This window comes from Lonchura striata, chromosome 9 (assembly GCF_046129695.1).
Source record: "Lonchura striata isolate bLonStr1 chromosome 9, bLonStr1.mat, whole genome shotgun sequence".
Lineage (NCBI taxonomy): Eukaryota > Metazoa > Chordata > Aves > Passeriformes > Estrildidae > Lonchura > Lonchura striata.
In genome coordinates, this window is record NC_134611.1 from 8,774,582 (window position 1) to 8,789,731 (window position 15,150).

At 49.5% G+C, this 15,150-nt stretch overlaps 2 protein-coding genes across 4 annotated transcripts in view; one reads left to right on the forward strand and one right to left on the reverse strand.

Annotated features, from left to right (window-relative positions):
• Positions 1-8,420, forward strand: part of USP24 (ubiquitin specific peptidase 24) — a 61,443-nt gene extending 53,023 nt beyond the window's left edge. For 2 of the 3 annotated variants that reach the window (XM_021542075.2, XM_077785337.1), the window contains 9 exons: positions 723-844; positions 1,315-1,428; positions 1,673-1,738; positions 2,005-2,071; positions 3,684-3,762; positions 4,342-4,417; positions 5,144-5,230; positions 5,696-5,806; positions 5,940-8,420. In XM_021542075.2, the coding sequence (XP_021397750.1) occupies positions 723-844; positions 1,315-1,428; positions 1,673-1,738; positions 2,005-2,071; positions 3,684-3,762; positions 4,342-4,417; positions 5,144-5,230; positions 5,696-5,806; positions 5,940-6,002 (785 nt within the window). In that variant the 3' untranslated portion in view covers positions 6,003-8,420. Of the gene's footprint in view, positions 1-722; positions 845-1,314; positions 1,429-1,672; positions 1,739-2,004; positions 2,076-3,683; positions 3,763-4,341; positions 4,418-5,143; positions 5,231-5,695; positions 5,807-5,939 lie in introns of those variants that run through there. The other variant, XR_013340430.1, reaches the window with a different exon arrangement.
• Positions 8,421-10,179: 1,759 nt separating this feature from the next.
• On the reverse strand, positions 10,180-14,688 carry PCSK9 (proprotein convertase subtilisin/kexin type 9). Its single transcript, XM_031505491.2, has 11 exons — positions 14,593-14,688; positions 14,356-14,479; positions 14,043-14,176; positions 13,533-13,674; positions 13,263-13,459; positions 12,988-13,171; positions 12,547-12,717; positions 12,111-12,259; positions 11,851-12,016; positions 11,424-11,605; positions 10,180-11,188 (listed from the first exon to the last, which is right to left on the reverse strand). Exons 1-11 carry the CDS (start codon positions 14,614-14,616, stop codon positions 11,021-11,023), a joined length of 1,641 nt encoding a protein of 546 aa, XP_031361351.2. The 5' UTR covers positions 14,617-14,688; the 3' UTR covers positions 10,180-11,020.
• Positions 14,689-15,150: the final 462 nt, after the last annotated feature.

A 15,150-nucleotide genomic window follows, 5' to 3' on the forward strand; every position in this document is an offset into this window, starting at 1 on the left:
TGTAAATGTATTGAGAGGCTGTGGCATACAGATAGTATTTTGGGAGGGATGAAAATCTTGATGCTAACAGTTTTATACCTTCTTCCCTTCTCCATGTGCCTAAAAGGTGTTTCCTCATGTGAGTGAATTGAGCTGTGTTGTTGGCTGAACAGACTCACAGGCAGTATTTTATTTAGACTTGTGCTGTCTTTTGCTAATCTAAAGGGGAGTATTTAGACTAAGCTACTGAATAACAAACAATTAAACACTCTCCTAGTTACCTGTTACAAGAGGCAGAAATATCCAAATAAAGATAATAAAAGAATAAGTTAAAAATCTTTCGTTTCCTGAAGGAGGAATTTGATATTGTCTTTTAAAAGAATAACTTAATTTCTGTCTGAGGTGGAAAGCAGTCATAAATCAGAAGGTAACAGGAGAATATAAATATTCTGGATATGATGAATGTGCAAGAGTGATTGGGAGTAAAACTAAAGTTCAAACTACTGATAGTCTGTGGACATTTGGTTTTGACCTTCCTGCAGTTCTGTTGTCTGCTGTTACTAAAATAAGTGACACTTCAGTGTGCAAGAGATCTGTTACTTGGAGTGGTAGCACACAAACTATAAACTAGTTGAGTTGAGTGTCATGAGGGATTTCAAGGTGCCAGATGAGCAGCAGTGTCTTCAAAGTGTGTTAGAACAAACTAATCTATGAGTGGATTGTTTTTGTATTTGCTGTTATAGCTCCTGGTCTCTTTAAGCAGCGTCCACCTCTCAGCATCACCACTTCAGGGCCACTTCTGGTGCTCCATGAAGAAGTGGAAGCCTTGCTATTCCTGTCTGAGGGAAAGCCCTACTTAATGGAGGTATCTGTTCTAAATTCTGCCCTGCTTGAACCTAAAAATTACTTGATGTATTCCTTTGAAAAATCCTTTCATGAAAAAACACTGAATATGCAAAAACAGTGGTTATTTTGAGCCTAAACAAAAGGGCACCTTTAGTTTCTTGACCACTTCATATTCTAGTATATCCCTAAGCTCTGGGGCCTGGTTTTATGCACAGTCTGGTTTTATGCACATTTAGCAAGGGCCTATGCTGCTTTTTACCATGTCAAATGCAGGTGCTGCCTTGAGTTGATCTGACTTAATGGATGATGCTTGACCCTGGCAGCTGAGCATCAGGAGCTGAAGAAGTGCAGTGAGGGCAGGGGTTCAGCCTCCTGGGCCATGCAGGCACTGGGGAAAAGAGCTGCATCCTTGCTGGGAAGGACAAACATTGTGTTGCAGACTTGTTTTCTGGAAGGCAGCCGTGTGTGAAGGGTGTGCTCTGCCCACAGGTGATGCACGCGCTGCGGGAGCTCACGGGGTCGCTGTCGGTGCTCATGGAGATGGTGGTGTACTGCTGCTTCTGCAACGAGCACTTCTCCTTCACTGTGCTGCACTTCATCAAGGTACACCCAAAACCAGGACAAGCCTGTCCCATAAATGTTTCTCACAGGCTTTGGTCATCCTGTGTCTGTCTTATAACAGCACCGCAGAACAATCAGTGCAGTTTGCTGGGCTGTTGGGGTTTGGATTTTCTTAGGCCTTCACTGTTTAAATTATTAAATTTTAAAAAATCTGTAAAGATGTCTTGAAGTTCTTTACTTCAACAGCGTATTTTGCTATCTAAGTAACTTTGTTTCTTACACACAGACCCAACTGGAAACTGCTCCACCTCATGAACTAAAAAACATATTCCAGTTACTCCATGAGATCCTGGTAGGTGAAGGGTAAAACTTGTACAGGATAGATTCTGTATTGGTGTGTAATGAAAAAAGCTGGGACTGCATTGGTAATTCCAACATCCACACATATTTTAATCCTTCAGTGTGAAGTTTTATTACTTCCTAAATTTCTGTCTTGATAATCCAGTGACACATGAAACTTCAGTCTTACTTGTTTTGCATGTGGGGGTGGGTAAAACCATTCAATAGAATAGATACAGCATCACACACACCTAAGTTGATATTTTTCTTTCCTAACAGGTTATTGAAGACCCATTGCAAGTAGAGCGCATCAAATTTGCCTTTGAAACTGAAAATGGATTAATAGGCAAGTAAGCCAGTGGGTGAACACCCTGTACCCTGATGGTGGTGATGGTTCGCTCCATCTCCTGGTTCCTAATCCTCCTAAACTGTTCTATTTCTCAGGATAAAAAACTTGACACATTTGATTTAGCCACTGTCATTCCAAAAATGCTCTAAAAAAATCCAAAATAAGTATTGGAATGTTAGAGTAACGGCAAATTAGAAAGGAATTGAACTGGGAAAGAAAGCTAACTTATTTAAATAAGAGCAGATCAGGATGTATATTTATTTCATGTGCATCAGGAGAAGCATCTTTGTGTGTAAATGAAATGTGGGCTTGCACAGAAAGCCCCTCTGATGGGTTAGTGCAGCTTGAGCAACTCCTTCATGGCTGTTTGGGTGAGGAGCTGCTTCAGATTGTGGCCTTCACCTTCAGTTATTTTTGATTCTGATTTAGTGAGAAGGAGTATTTAGCTTTGTTCTTCATTTCTCTCATCAGTGCTCCCCTGTTTAGTAGCTTCCATGTATGGCTGATGGCAGAGAAGGAAATATGCAGCCGTGTAAGAAAATAGCTAAGTGATTATTTTAATTTCTGGATAAATTGGTCTCAGTTGGACCAATTCTGTGCTGTAACTTGGGCAATACATTACCTTTTTCCTTTGCAGAAGAGAAGTGCAAGTGTTTGATTGGATTTTTATGTTGAAGGCTTTGAGAACTGCCCTGAGGTTTGGGAGTGAAAGTTGTAGTTTTTCCTTGAAGTTTCCTCACAACAGCATTGAACAGCATCCTTCACATTGACTGGTTTTAATCCAGGAAAGGGAAATCAGCACATAATAGGTTTTGGTGGTCCTTAATAGGATGCTTGTGCATAATTTGTAGTACAGCAGTGCTGTAATTTTTATCATCTGCTCTGCTTCAACAGTATTAAAACTGGTAATTTGCAGTTCCCAAACAATTTTTTGCCAGCTTTGGAGGTTTCACTGCAGTGTTCTTCGCTGACTGCTATGGGCAGAGCAACTTTTGAGTGGCAAATCTGATTGGGGCAGCTCCGTGGAAATCTTTGTGCTTCTCCTCAGTCAAAGAATTTTGTTAAAGAGGTGGGAATTCATGGTATAGAAAACTTGCTAGTAGGAATGGCCTGGGGTTTTGCCTGAGTCTCCCATGGAACAGTTTCATGGCTGTTGAATTCTGCTATGCTTGTTTATGTGAAGAAGCTTTAAACATTCCTCTGGCTTTGCAAACTTTGATCCAGGTGGAAGCTGGCGATCTGCTTCATTTTTAGGGGTTTCAGACAAATTTTTTTTTCCTTCAGACAAATGTAACCATAGTGATTATCTAACACAGAATGGATTATAGGGGAAGAATAACTGCATTAGAGCTGTTTAAAATTCAGGTACTGCATTTGAAAGATCAAAGTGAAAATACAGCAGTTCTATTTTTAATCCAGTAGAGTTGTGGAAGCACTCGAGACTACCAGCACTTACAGCAGTGTGTGTAACACAGATACTCATGCTTACATCTGTAGAAACAAAATCTCTATTCCCTAACTTAAAATTTTAGCTTCACCTCTGTTTCCAGGCTGGCTGGTTCATGGAAATCTGGATTGTGGTTTCTCATCCATGTGTTTCTCCCCACAGCCTTGATGCACCACAGCAACCACGTGGACAGCAGCCGTTGCTACCAGTGTGTCAAGTTCCTGGTTACTCTGGCTCAGAAGTGAGTAATGAAGGTTTCAGGGTTTAACCTCACCCTGCCTTAGGTCCCTCTGTGACTTTTATAAAACCTACTACTGCTGTTTTTTATCAGTTTTATCCTTTGTTACTGGTGCAAGGTCTTGGTGGTACCCATGCCAATAGAAAGTGAAATCTTTACTGGTTGGTACCTGAAGGGGTTTCTCAGGTAACAAATATTAACTGCTGTTTGTAAAGAAAAATGCCATTCTGCACAGCAGGAGTCTGACATTAGCACCAGATAAACATAGGGAAACTGTTCCAGATACTTTAAATATTATGAGTCCTAAATTCTCTTTGTTTAGATCTTGGCATATGTCCAGATAAAGCATCATTCTGAAATATGTGAACCTGTGGGGTAAACTGCTTTGAGTAAATTTTACTAGGCATTATTGCTCTTGCTAATACTGTTATCAACAGGGCTGTAGAGTTTTAAGTCAGTTTGCAGTGATAACAGTGCACACAGAGGGCAGCAGTGCAAAGAGAGAGGAGTCTGGCTAACATTTTTTTTGTGTTAGCCAGAATGCCTTGTTCCTGACTAATGAATATAATTTCAATTCCCAAGGTGCCCTACTGCAAAAGATTACTTCAAGGAGAATTCACACCACTGGAGTTGGGCTGTGCAGTGGCTACAGAAAAAGGTAATTTGGCTGTAACAGGGAAATTGTCACTTGTTTACAACAATAATCATGGATGGATAATCTCCATCCTCTGCATGGCTCTCTGAGATGGCTCTAAAGACAAAATACTTCATTTTTACAAGGACTACTTGGATGCAGCTAATCTGATGCAATGCCAGAACTTCAGTAGCCCCCACGTGTTCCAGGCATAAATGCATTTACAGTGAATAAAACCCAAGTGTGAATGGTTGCAGTGATTATTCTTTGCTATGTGGGAAGCTTTCAGTGCCACTGTATTCGTGTTGGGAGGCTTCAGCTTTTTTAAAAAAGCAGTTTTCCATTGCCTGTGTGTTGATGCAGGAGAATGTTTAAATGATTGGATTCCTTACAGAATCATCACAGCTTTGCACAAAGCACAGCTGTCGACTGATACAGCTTTTCCTCCCACACGTGTAGCTTTTGTTCTTCCCTCTAAACTCAACACAGTTTGGCCAACATATGTTTCATAAATATCCAAGGACACTTTGGAAACTTGGAGCTCAGCAGAAGTTGGTTGCTGGTTTGCAGCTGAGGGACAGTAACCTTTGTGGCTGCATTTTAAGTGTCTGTGCCCCAGATCTCCAGCTCACTGCCAGAAGATTCAGGAAGCTTGTTCCAGTCTTAGTTCACCACCATCACAAGTGGTCGAGGCTTTACACAAGTAAAAATCAAATGAAAAATTTATGGCTTTCTTGGCTTTTTATGCAGATGTCTGAACATTACTGGGCTCCTCAGAGTAACGTGTCCAATGAAACATCCACTGCAAAAACCTTCCAGCGCACTATTTCAGCACAGGTATGTGTCAGTCCTGGCACAGGATGTTAAACTTGCTTACTTCTTTTCTTGGAAGCATCTTTGGGTTTGGCAACTTTAGTCACCATCCCTGGAAGTGTTCGAAAAATATGTGGATACAGCACTTGAGGCCATGGTTTAGTGATGAGCATGGTGCTGGTGCTGGTTTGGCAGTTGGACTTGATGATCTTAAAAGGTCTTTTCCAACCTTAATGATTCTGTGATATTTCAGTGCACTTCAGGCTGTTTTTCCTTTAGAAGCTCAGTCCCTGTGGTTCCTGGAAAAAATTACCCCTTGAGTGATATTAGTCAATACTCACAATTACCTGTGGTGACTTGGCTGTCTCACTACAGCAGCTATTGTTTTAAAACAATAATAATAAAACAATAATAATTCTAAAAATAATGATTGTGAAATGAAGGGATCACCATGACCCCTGACACTCTCTTGGACTGTTTGCAACTCAGGACACTCTGGCCTATGCCACAGCCCTGCTGAATGAGAAGGATCAGTCTGGAAGCAGCAATGGGTCCGAAAGCAGCCCTGCCAATGAGAACGGAGAGAGGCACCTGCAGCAGGTAAAACAAGGACAGATTTACCCCCTGGTGCATGCCTCTGTGGGGCAGCTGGGTCAGAACCATCACTGACCATACTGTGAACAACTGTGCATCTTACCAAAGTGACTGTGTCCTTCTCTTGTGTGTTTGAAAGGGCTCAGAGTCTCCTATGATGATTGGGGAGCCTAAAAGTGACCTTGATGACGTTGACCCTTAGAGGAGATCCTGTGAACACAAGAAGCAGCTCAAACATTCAATGCCTGGTCCCTGCTGGAACTGGAGTCGTGTTGCTGATGCCATTGGGAGTCTGGGGGAGCAGTGGCTTCAGAGGACCAGAGGAGATGCTGGAGGAGGTTGTTTCCCTGAAAGACAAAAGCATTTTTTAGCCACGAAGGCTTCAGATCAACAAATGCTCTAGAAAACTGCATCTTCACCTGCAGTAGCTTGTGACAGTCCAAAACACCGAAACCAAGTTTGTCAAGAAGATTTTATCAAATACACAAACGCTAGTGGTTGAATTTTTATGTGAACATTAAATGAGTGAATGTAAAACTGTTGCTTTTCTGTGATGCTGCAAAAAAAAAAAATTCTTTTGGTTTTTATACAGGAAAAAAAAAACAGATTGCCCTTATGTATGGAGGGCAAATTTTTAATCTTTCTGATAATATTGAATAGGAATATTCAAATTTCTGTAAAGATGTGTGATGACCTACATTTCATTGTAAAATATTAGTTAAAGAATGGGTTTACATAAGGACTTCTGTATTTAATATGTCTCCCTGCTAATTTGTAAAGCTCTTGATGAGAAAGATCAACAGGATTGTTCTATAGGAAGAGTGATTCCTTACTGAATGATTTGGTAAAGGAGCTCTGGAATGAGTCATCTTTCCCAGTACCCTTCCAAAAACCCTTCAGACAACTGGGAAGGGCAGTAAAAGAAAAGCTTTGTTCTCTAGGTATGCAAGCATTTATTATTCAAGGATGTTGGTGCATTAAAAAAAAAAAAAAAAAAAAAGGAAAAAGTTAATGAGTAGTTTAAAAGAAAAAAGCACTTTAAGAAGGAATTGTGTTGCAGTTTTACTCATTAAATTTTTTTTAACCTTTGGAGACATATTGAATAAAAATGTAGTCTCAGTCATGGATCTGCAATCACTTGCTTATGCTTTGAAATTACTGAGAAAGTTGGTATTGGTTGTATATGATGAATAATTCCTTGAGTGAGCTGGGAACACTGTTGTGCAGATTTTAGAGCAATTTTAACACAGGGAAAGAAAGAATTGGCTTTGTTCATATTTTCACTTGACCAGGCAACATTTAAAATATCACAGCTCTTTTAATTTGCTCACAAATAACTGGAAACCAGTTGGGATGATTTGAGCACAGTTTTGTTTTCTATGTCAAGTGCAGTTCAGTGATTTCTGGCTCTGGATTCAAGCTTCTTTTGTGCCAACTAACTTCATCTTTTGTACATTTTGTGTTTGTCACATTTTCTGCACTGCTTTTTGCCTTTATTTATGGATTCTGCCTTACTTTTAGAAAATTATATAAACAAACATGCACAGAAAACGGGGGACATCTTAAGGAGTGCCTGGGTACCTCCAGAATAGACAAATTTGCCAAGTTAAAGGCACAACCAGCCAAAAAGTGCCTTTTTTTGTTTCTTTTCACACGCTGCTGCCAAAACACAGAGCAGCAGACAGCTTTTCACTGTTGTGCACTAATATTGAGAGTAACCAGTCATTTCACTGTTGGAAGGAACCATGGGATGTGATGTCAGCTGTACAGCTTTATAACTTATTGTGGGGTAGGATGGATTGCAGGGGCAGGGGGGCACCGTGGTGAATCTCTCACTTTCCTTTTCCAAACAATGTCTTCACAGACACAGGGCAGAGTTAGCATTTTGTAAATGTTTCTGACGATGATGTGCTGGGACGTTTTAAATGTGACACATTTTAAATTAATTTTGAACTAATCATTTCTTACAGACACCCCCTTCCTTCCTTCCTTCCCCCACCCCCAAATGCTTTGGTAATGGGCCATGAATCTTCCCAAGCAGTCAGTACACAGCGGTGATGGTGATGGGAGGAGAAGCTGGTCATGTTCCCATGGGTTGGCACCACTTGTCACTTCAGGTTCCTGTTATTTCCTATGGAAACAACATCCTCGATAGCCTCAGGCCCAGGGAAGCATTGGTGGGAATTGCATCAGGATGGCTCATCACCACTGTATACTTGAAACCAATACAAACTTTTTCACAGTTCTGCTCACGCTTGTACAAAGTCAGTGGTTATAATTTGCAATAAGATGATACTTGGTCACTTATTTTTGTTTCCAGCTGCTGTCATTTGAACCTGCTGAAGATTATTTTTTGGAAAATAGAGTTCGACAAAAAGAAAAAAAAAATAGTTTTTGTGTAAATTGTGATGCATTTATATGTTGTAATTTTTACTGCCAATCTTTTTGGATGAAAATGTTTTTATACAGCTTACAAAATGTTCAGTGAGGAGCAGCCACAGCCTGCCTGTGAGCACTCGGGGAGATATTGTCCAATTAATGCATAGACATTTGGCACTGGAAAAATAGGCAGTCTTGGGATTCCTGGTCAATGGAATAAAGTTATTCCTTTCACAGAAAACTAGTGTAATCTTTAGACTGTGCACACACTGCTACACCCTTCTCCTGTTGATCCTCTTATCCTGAACTTCCTTGGGCCAGCCCTGCAGATGCTGAGCTCCTCAAGGGTGCCCTGATTGCTATTTTGCCTCCTGTCCCGTCAGTGGAAGCAGCTGAGTGGCCCTGGAGCTGCCCTGCTGTATATCCTTATGCCATGGGGTGTGCTGGGGCTGTGTCACATCTGTACCTCTGTGCAGCTTCTCCTGACCTCAGCAGGGTGATTTACCCCGGCCACGCTCACAGTGGCAGATTAGAAAGGATTTTGTGTGTCAGATCCGAGATTTGTGGGCGAGCTGGCTGTGAATTCATTCTGCCTCCTGCAGGGACAAGGGCCAGAGAGGTGCACACAGAGCTAGTGCTCCATTCCTCACTTATTTGGGATCCAGGAGCTGCAGCTCCCTCCCCACTCTGCCTTTGTTCCCTGCTCTAAGGACAAGGACTTGAACTTTTCCAGCCTGACCCAGCCTCTGCTCCCCCCGGTGGTCCTGGGAGCGTGGACTGGGCATTGCAAACTGCTGCCAGGACTGGGATCAGCATCCCTGGGATCAGCATCCCTGGGCTCAGCCCTGCTCTCCTGCATGTGAGAGGCTTTTCCACCTACCCACGTACAAGGCACAAAGCAAGGGCTAATCTTTTAATATTGTTTTCTACCACCAGGCTTATGAAGGCTTGAGCTGAGCTGGGGAAGCTCTGTCTGGCTTATCAGACATGGAACATGCTCACACCTTGTGCTGGATCCTCCCCTCTCACAGGGAAGGCAGCAGAGCTGAAATCCTGATGTGTGTTTTGAGAGGTGACAGCCCAAGGAGTCTGCTGAAAAATCACCCTCAGTGTCAGAGCTGTCCAGGAGCTCTCGGGCTGACATCCCTTTTTCTTGTCTGCCTCTTTGTGCAAAAATCAGGTTCCAGTTGAGTGAAATTATGGCCTGTAATTATGTCCATGTTATATAATTATTTGTTTAGATTAGGGTTGGGCTTTTGCCAGCTTTAGTTAACATGTTAGAATTAGTTTCAACCTTTCAAAGTGCTGTTTTGTGCTGGGTTTGTCTTCTCTTGCCAATTAAAGCCAGAGTAACAGAGCTGCAGGGGGCTTTTGGATTGGGAAAAACACCCAACCCAGCCAAATCTGACAGGTTAACCTGGAGCTTGTGGTATCAAACTTCATTTTTTTTTTCATCTATCCTCAGATAACACCACAAAAATTATATATTGTAGTACCAGGAGGCTGCTAAACACAGAGAAAAGTGAGACCCAGCTTTGGTGGCTGCTGGTGCTTCTCAGCCTTTCCCTGCTGTTGGCATCTCTCTGAGCCAAGCTTTGTCTCCTTCCCGGGGCTCCTAAGTGAAGGAACAACAGCAACCCAAGTTCAAGGGCACGTTCCCAGAGCTGGGTGATGTTTGTTTCCACAACTGGAAGCTTTTCCCCTGCTCCACTGTTGTTAAAACAAACTTCTGGTCTTGTGTGTGTGGGGACAACACAGTCCAGAGCACAACCCAGCTGTGGGCAAGGGTGCCTGTGCTGTCTGTGCCAGCTTCCAAAGGTGCCAGGTGCCATCCAGGAGCACCTTGGATCCCAGACAGGGATCAGATCCGACATGGGGGCCTGGCTCACTAATAAAGCAAAATCCCTGCTGGATGGGTCCCCCTTCCCTTTTCCAGACCAGTTCCCCATGGGGATGTCTATGAAGCCAGAAAAAGGACCACAAAAGCACAGAGCTATGAATTTTATTTTAAAAAGACATTTATTTATAAAACTCCAAATAAATATTTAAGGTACAAATGTAAAAACTAAGGTGCTATGAAAGCTTTTTCTTAATTCTGGGGGGGGGGGGGGGGGGGGGGTAAGGAATTATAACTTCCTACAGTTCTATGTGTCTTGGGAAGACCTGAAACTGTTAACACATAACACCAGCAGATCATTAACTTTGACTCAACAACAAAAAAAGCACTAATGAAGCAGTAGCTGACTGTAGCAATGCAGATAAAAATCTAATTAACCAAGCAGGCTGTTTAAACTAAAGCCCTTACACTTGACTCAAAAGTAAAGAAATCTCCTAGGAATACGATTAGGCAATTATAAAACTGCCCAAAAATGACTAAACTAAGATTTTCCAGGGGCTAAGCAGCATTAGCTGACAACTAATGAGGTACTGAGCAGGAAAGGAGGGAGCCATCCTCAGAATACTTTTTTCTTTTAAAAAGTGGTGGATTTTTCCTACGTTGGGTGACAACACCATGGCTTGTTCTGTCGAGGTGTTTATGGAAGACCTGGTGCATGACAAGGAAAGGATTCTGGGATGGCTCCAGCGATGGGACAGGGCTGCAGCTGCATGGGGGATGCTCGGAGAGTTGGTGCAGAGCCAGCCTGGGTGTGGCCCTGGATCCTGACCCCGCTGTGTGCGAGGGGGAGACGAGTTCATCCTCCACAGCATCGGCTGCACGTCGGAGCATGGATTGTTCTGGAAAGCCTGGAAAGGCACCGAGCCAGGGACACACTGGTCCAGCCCAGCAAAGCCTCCACCCCTGCTGTGCCACAGGAGCCACCCCTCCAGCTCAGCCTGTCCCTACTGCCGGCCCCGGCAGCAAATGGCGATGGCCACAGCCGAGCTGCTGCCAGGGCCAGCGGCTGCCACGCAGGAATTGTCCTCGGCGTAGGCTCCCATGGAGCCAGGGCTCTGGGAAAGGGCGTTACAGCCCGTCAGCACCCAGCCATCCTCACAGGACACTGTCACCTAACAGAGGAGAGGTCATCACCCATGGGCCAGCAAAGGGCCTGCCCATCCCTCATGGCCCCACAGTTTGGGGTGAGGTGACTGCTCTCACCCAGCTGCACGGGGTGTCCCATTACAGGTGGGGACAGCAGTGAAGGCCGGGGCTGGGACAGCACACCCGAAAGCCATCAGGGTGGCAGAGGGACAGGCAGAGACAAAGACACCAGCACAGCAGAGGAGTATGGCCCACCCCTACCTTCTCCTCATGTCCCAGGGCCATGTGCTCCTTCAGCCGGCACTCGAGGCTGGCGGTGGGGCAGCACAAGGCGTGTGCCATCGCCTCTCTCCTGCTGGCACAGCGGCTGGGCCCCCTCCCCAGCCCCACCACGGGCCTGCCACCAGCACCCAGCACCACGGATGGGGAGTGGAAACTGCACCCTGCCCGGGGGAGAGGGGATATTGGCACAGGGCAGCCATGGCAGCATCCCAGCACACGCACTGGTGCCAAGGATGTCCCGAGAGAGCCCTGAACCTTCCTCCCTCCATGCACACAGCACATGCACCCCTTCCTTGTGTCACCCCAACAACCACACCCACCCTTTACCCCAAATCCCAGAGTGTTTCTGGAAGAAACGCCCTTATCCATCAGGCTCAAAGGTCTGTAAGCCCGTGCTGGGTGTTACCAGTCAGCACATGGTCTCCTGGGGAGCACTTGGCCCCCTCGGCCGCCGGGGAACTGGCCTGGATCCGGCATTCAGCCCCGGGCCACGTGCAGCACCTGGCGATGGCATAAACCCCCTGGCCCTGGAAGGCGTTGTGGGCCACACACTGCTTCTGCCCGTCCTTGTCCTGTGGATGGGCCAGCACAGCGTCACCATTTGGGGACACCCCTGCGAGGCCAGTGGGCACTCCAGGGCCAGCAGCTCTGCCCCGCTCTGCTCACCTCCATGTGCTCCCCCAGCCGGCTGCCGCTGCGGGAGAAGCTGGAGCAGCTGAGCATCTCCTCAGTGCTGGCGCAGCGAGCCACGGCCGTGGCGAGCCAGGCCAGCCCCGAGCGCGCCGACCACACCGAGCGGCAGAGCAGCCGCTCCTCTGCAACGGGGCCGGGGCGTCACGGCAGGGAGCACCCACAGTGTCACCCTCAGTGTCACCCACAGTGCCACCCTCAGTGTCACCCACAGTGTCACCCACAGTGTCACCCTCAGTGCCACCCAGCGCCCACAACACCGACCAGGCTCCATCTCGCCCATCCATGCAAGCGGCCGCAGCCAGGCTCTGCTGTCCCCGGCACAGCTCGGGGGACATTCCCTGCCCGCACAGCGTGCTTTCACCCCGGCACTTCGTTCCTGGTAAGGGCAGAGCTCTGCCGAGGTCCTCACCCGCTGCCAGCCGGGTGGGCAGCCTTGCCACGCTGTTGGGTGTCTGGAGGCGATGCTCCTCCGGGATCCACGCTGTGTCCATGACGTTCTTGGTGGAGAAGCTCAGGAGGCGCTGGCGGAGCTCGGCCAGGCTCAGCCGGGGCTCGGCGCTGAGCAGCACGGCCGCGATGCCTGCAAGAGCCCGGGAGTGACAACCAGAGGGGACACAGCCACCTACGCAGCGCTCCCGTGGGCAGCGGGGCTCCGGAGACACGGCAGGAGGCATCTCTGAGCAGCCCATCGCCCACAGAGCGCCGTGCGGGCTGCAGCGCCCGGGTGGGACAAACCAAACCCGTGAGTCACGGAACACAGAAATGCCCCCAGCTCAGGCATGCCTGGAGGCCCGTGCCAGCATCAGCAAGCGGAGGGCCAGCCCTCCCTGCCCCTGGAAGCGCAGCTCGCCTGCCACATGCGCGGCCGCCTGCGAGGTGCCGCTCCGCGCTGTGAAACACGTGCTGCAGTCGCTGGACGCGCCGATGATGTCGTCCCCCGGGGCAAACAGGTCCACGCAGCGGCCAAAGTTGGTGCCCAGGGTGCCGATGGAGGCAGGCTGGTCCTCGCTGTCGGTGGCACCGACCGTGATGACCTGACAGTGACAGGGGAGCAGGGGTGGGCTCGCCGCCGGCCCGGAGCTGCAGGCGATGAGGCGGCACCGCAGAGTCCCGCACAGCCCGTACCTCCGGCTCGGACGCAGGCGAGTAGAGGCAGGCATCGTCCTTGTAGTTGCCGGCAGCCGCCACCGGCACCGCTCCCAGCCGTGCCAGCCGCCGGCAGCCCGCGTTCAGCGCGGGGCTCTGCGCGCCCGCCAAGGGCAGCAGCAGCACCCGCGGCGCGTACGGCCGAGCCGCCAGCGTCCTGCCGATGAACTCCAGCGCTGCAGGGACAAGGCACCGTCGCAGGGAGCTCCGGGAGGGATCCTGCTCCTCTCGGAGCATGGGGTCACTCACCCATGAGGGTCCCGCTGACGGTGCCCTTCCCCTGGCAGTTCAGCACGCGGAGGCTGCGGATGCTGGCGCCCCTGGCCACGCCGGCGTCGCGCCCGCTCAGCACCCCGGACACGTGGGTCCCGTGGCTGTCACACTGGCTGGCCTGGCACGGGCACCGCAGTTTGGTGCCCCAGCCCATGGCATCAAAGCAGGTTTGCAATCCCACAGCGTCCCCCCCACCCCTTCCCACCTTGATGCCCTCTTACCCGACACAGACCCGTGCTACCCTAGAACACGTTCCTGCAAAGTGCCCGACTCAGCCATGTATCCAAACAGACCACCTTGAGGGTCTCAGTATCCCCCAGGACCACAGCTCCTGTTGCTCATCCTGCCCAGCATCCAGCCATCCACCCATTTTGGTCCGGCCAAGTGTCTCCCTTGTCCTGGACAGCCTCACAAGCCTGGCCAGGATTTGGTGGATGCAAGGGGGTGCTCTGGCCAGGATGCAGCATGTGGCACCTCAGGACTCACCTGCCTATGGAAGTGGGTGGCATCCTCCTCAGGGATGCTCTCGAAGCCAGTCACAGTCACCCTGCCCTCGATCTCCCGGTGGGTGCTCTGCACGCTGGTGTCCAGCAGGTAAATCTCGGCCAGGTCACCTTTATCTGCCAGGGGAGAAAGGCAACCACCATCACGGTCAGAACAGGCCACCTGTGCTGCTCCCAAATGCAGCTCCAGACCCGCAGCACCACGAGGCAGAGGAATATTCCCATCCCTCAAGTTAAGGAGAGGGGTCCTGACTCTTCCTCAAAGCGTCGCCCCCCTCACACACCCCAGCGCTTACTGGGAGGGCGGTAGGTGCCCGAGCTGGGCTGCGGCGGCACGATCCTGCCCAGGTTCCAGGGAATGCTCTGGGCAAAGACGTAGGCATCCTCCTCAATGTACCTCACGTGCGGCAGCTTCAGCGCCTGCGGGGAGGACACAAAGCTCCTGTTTCCCCCCAAATCTGAGGCTGCCACTCCCACCAGCGCCCACCGCAGCTGCCGTCCCCTGCCACGACCCTGTCTTCCACTCCACGTACCGTGTCCAGAACGTCGCTGCTCATCCTCACCAGGAAGGCGGGCAGGAGGTGGAAGATGTGCAGCAGCTCGGCCAGGCGTCCCCGCCGAGCCGCCCGGGCCTGCAGCCGCCGGGCCGTGCCTCGCAGCTCGGCCTCGCTGCCCGCCCGCAGCATCACCACGTAGTGCCCGGGCAGCCGCCAGGACGCCTGCGGGGACACGAGCGGCGGGCCGGGGTTCGGGTGACACACGCAGCAGCGTGGCTGCCCCCCACCCCACGCTCCTCACCTTGGCGGCGCGATGGAAAGCGGCGGCTCCCGGAGGGGCGGCCCCGACGGCGGCTTCGCCCTCCTGGGCCGGGCCCAGGGCCAGAACCAGCTCCGCCAGCGCCAGCACCAGCGCCAGCGCCCGCAGGGACATCCCGCACCCGACGGGCAGCGCCGGGAGACGCCGGGACCCGCGGCGCCGGGGACGGCACCGGCAGCGATCCCTGCGCGACCGCCGAGGGGCCGGAGCGCACCCGCGGATCGCAGCCCCCGGAGCGCACCCGCGGCTCTCAGCTCCCGGTGCGCACCCGCGGC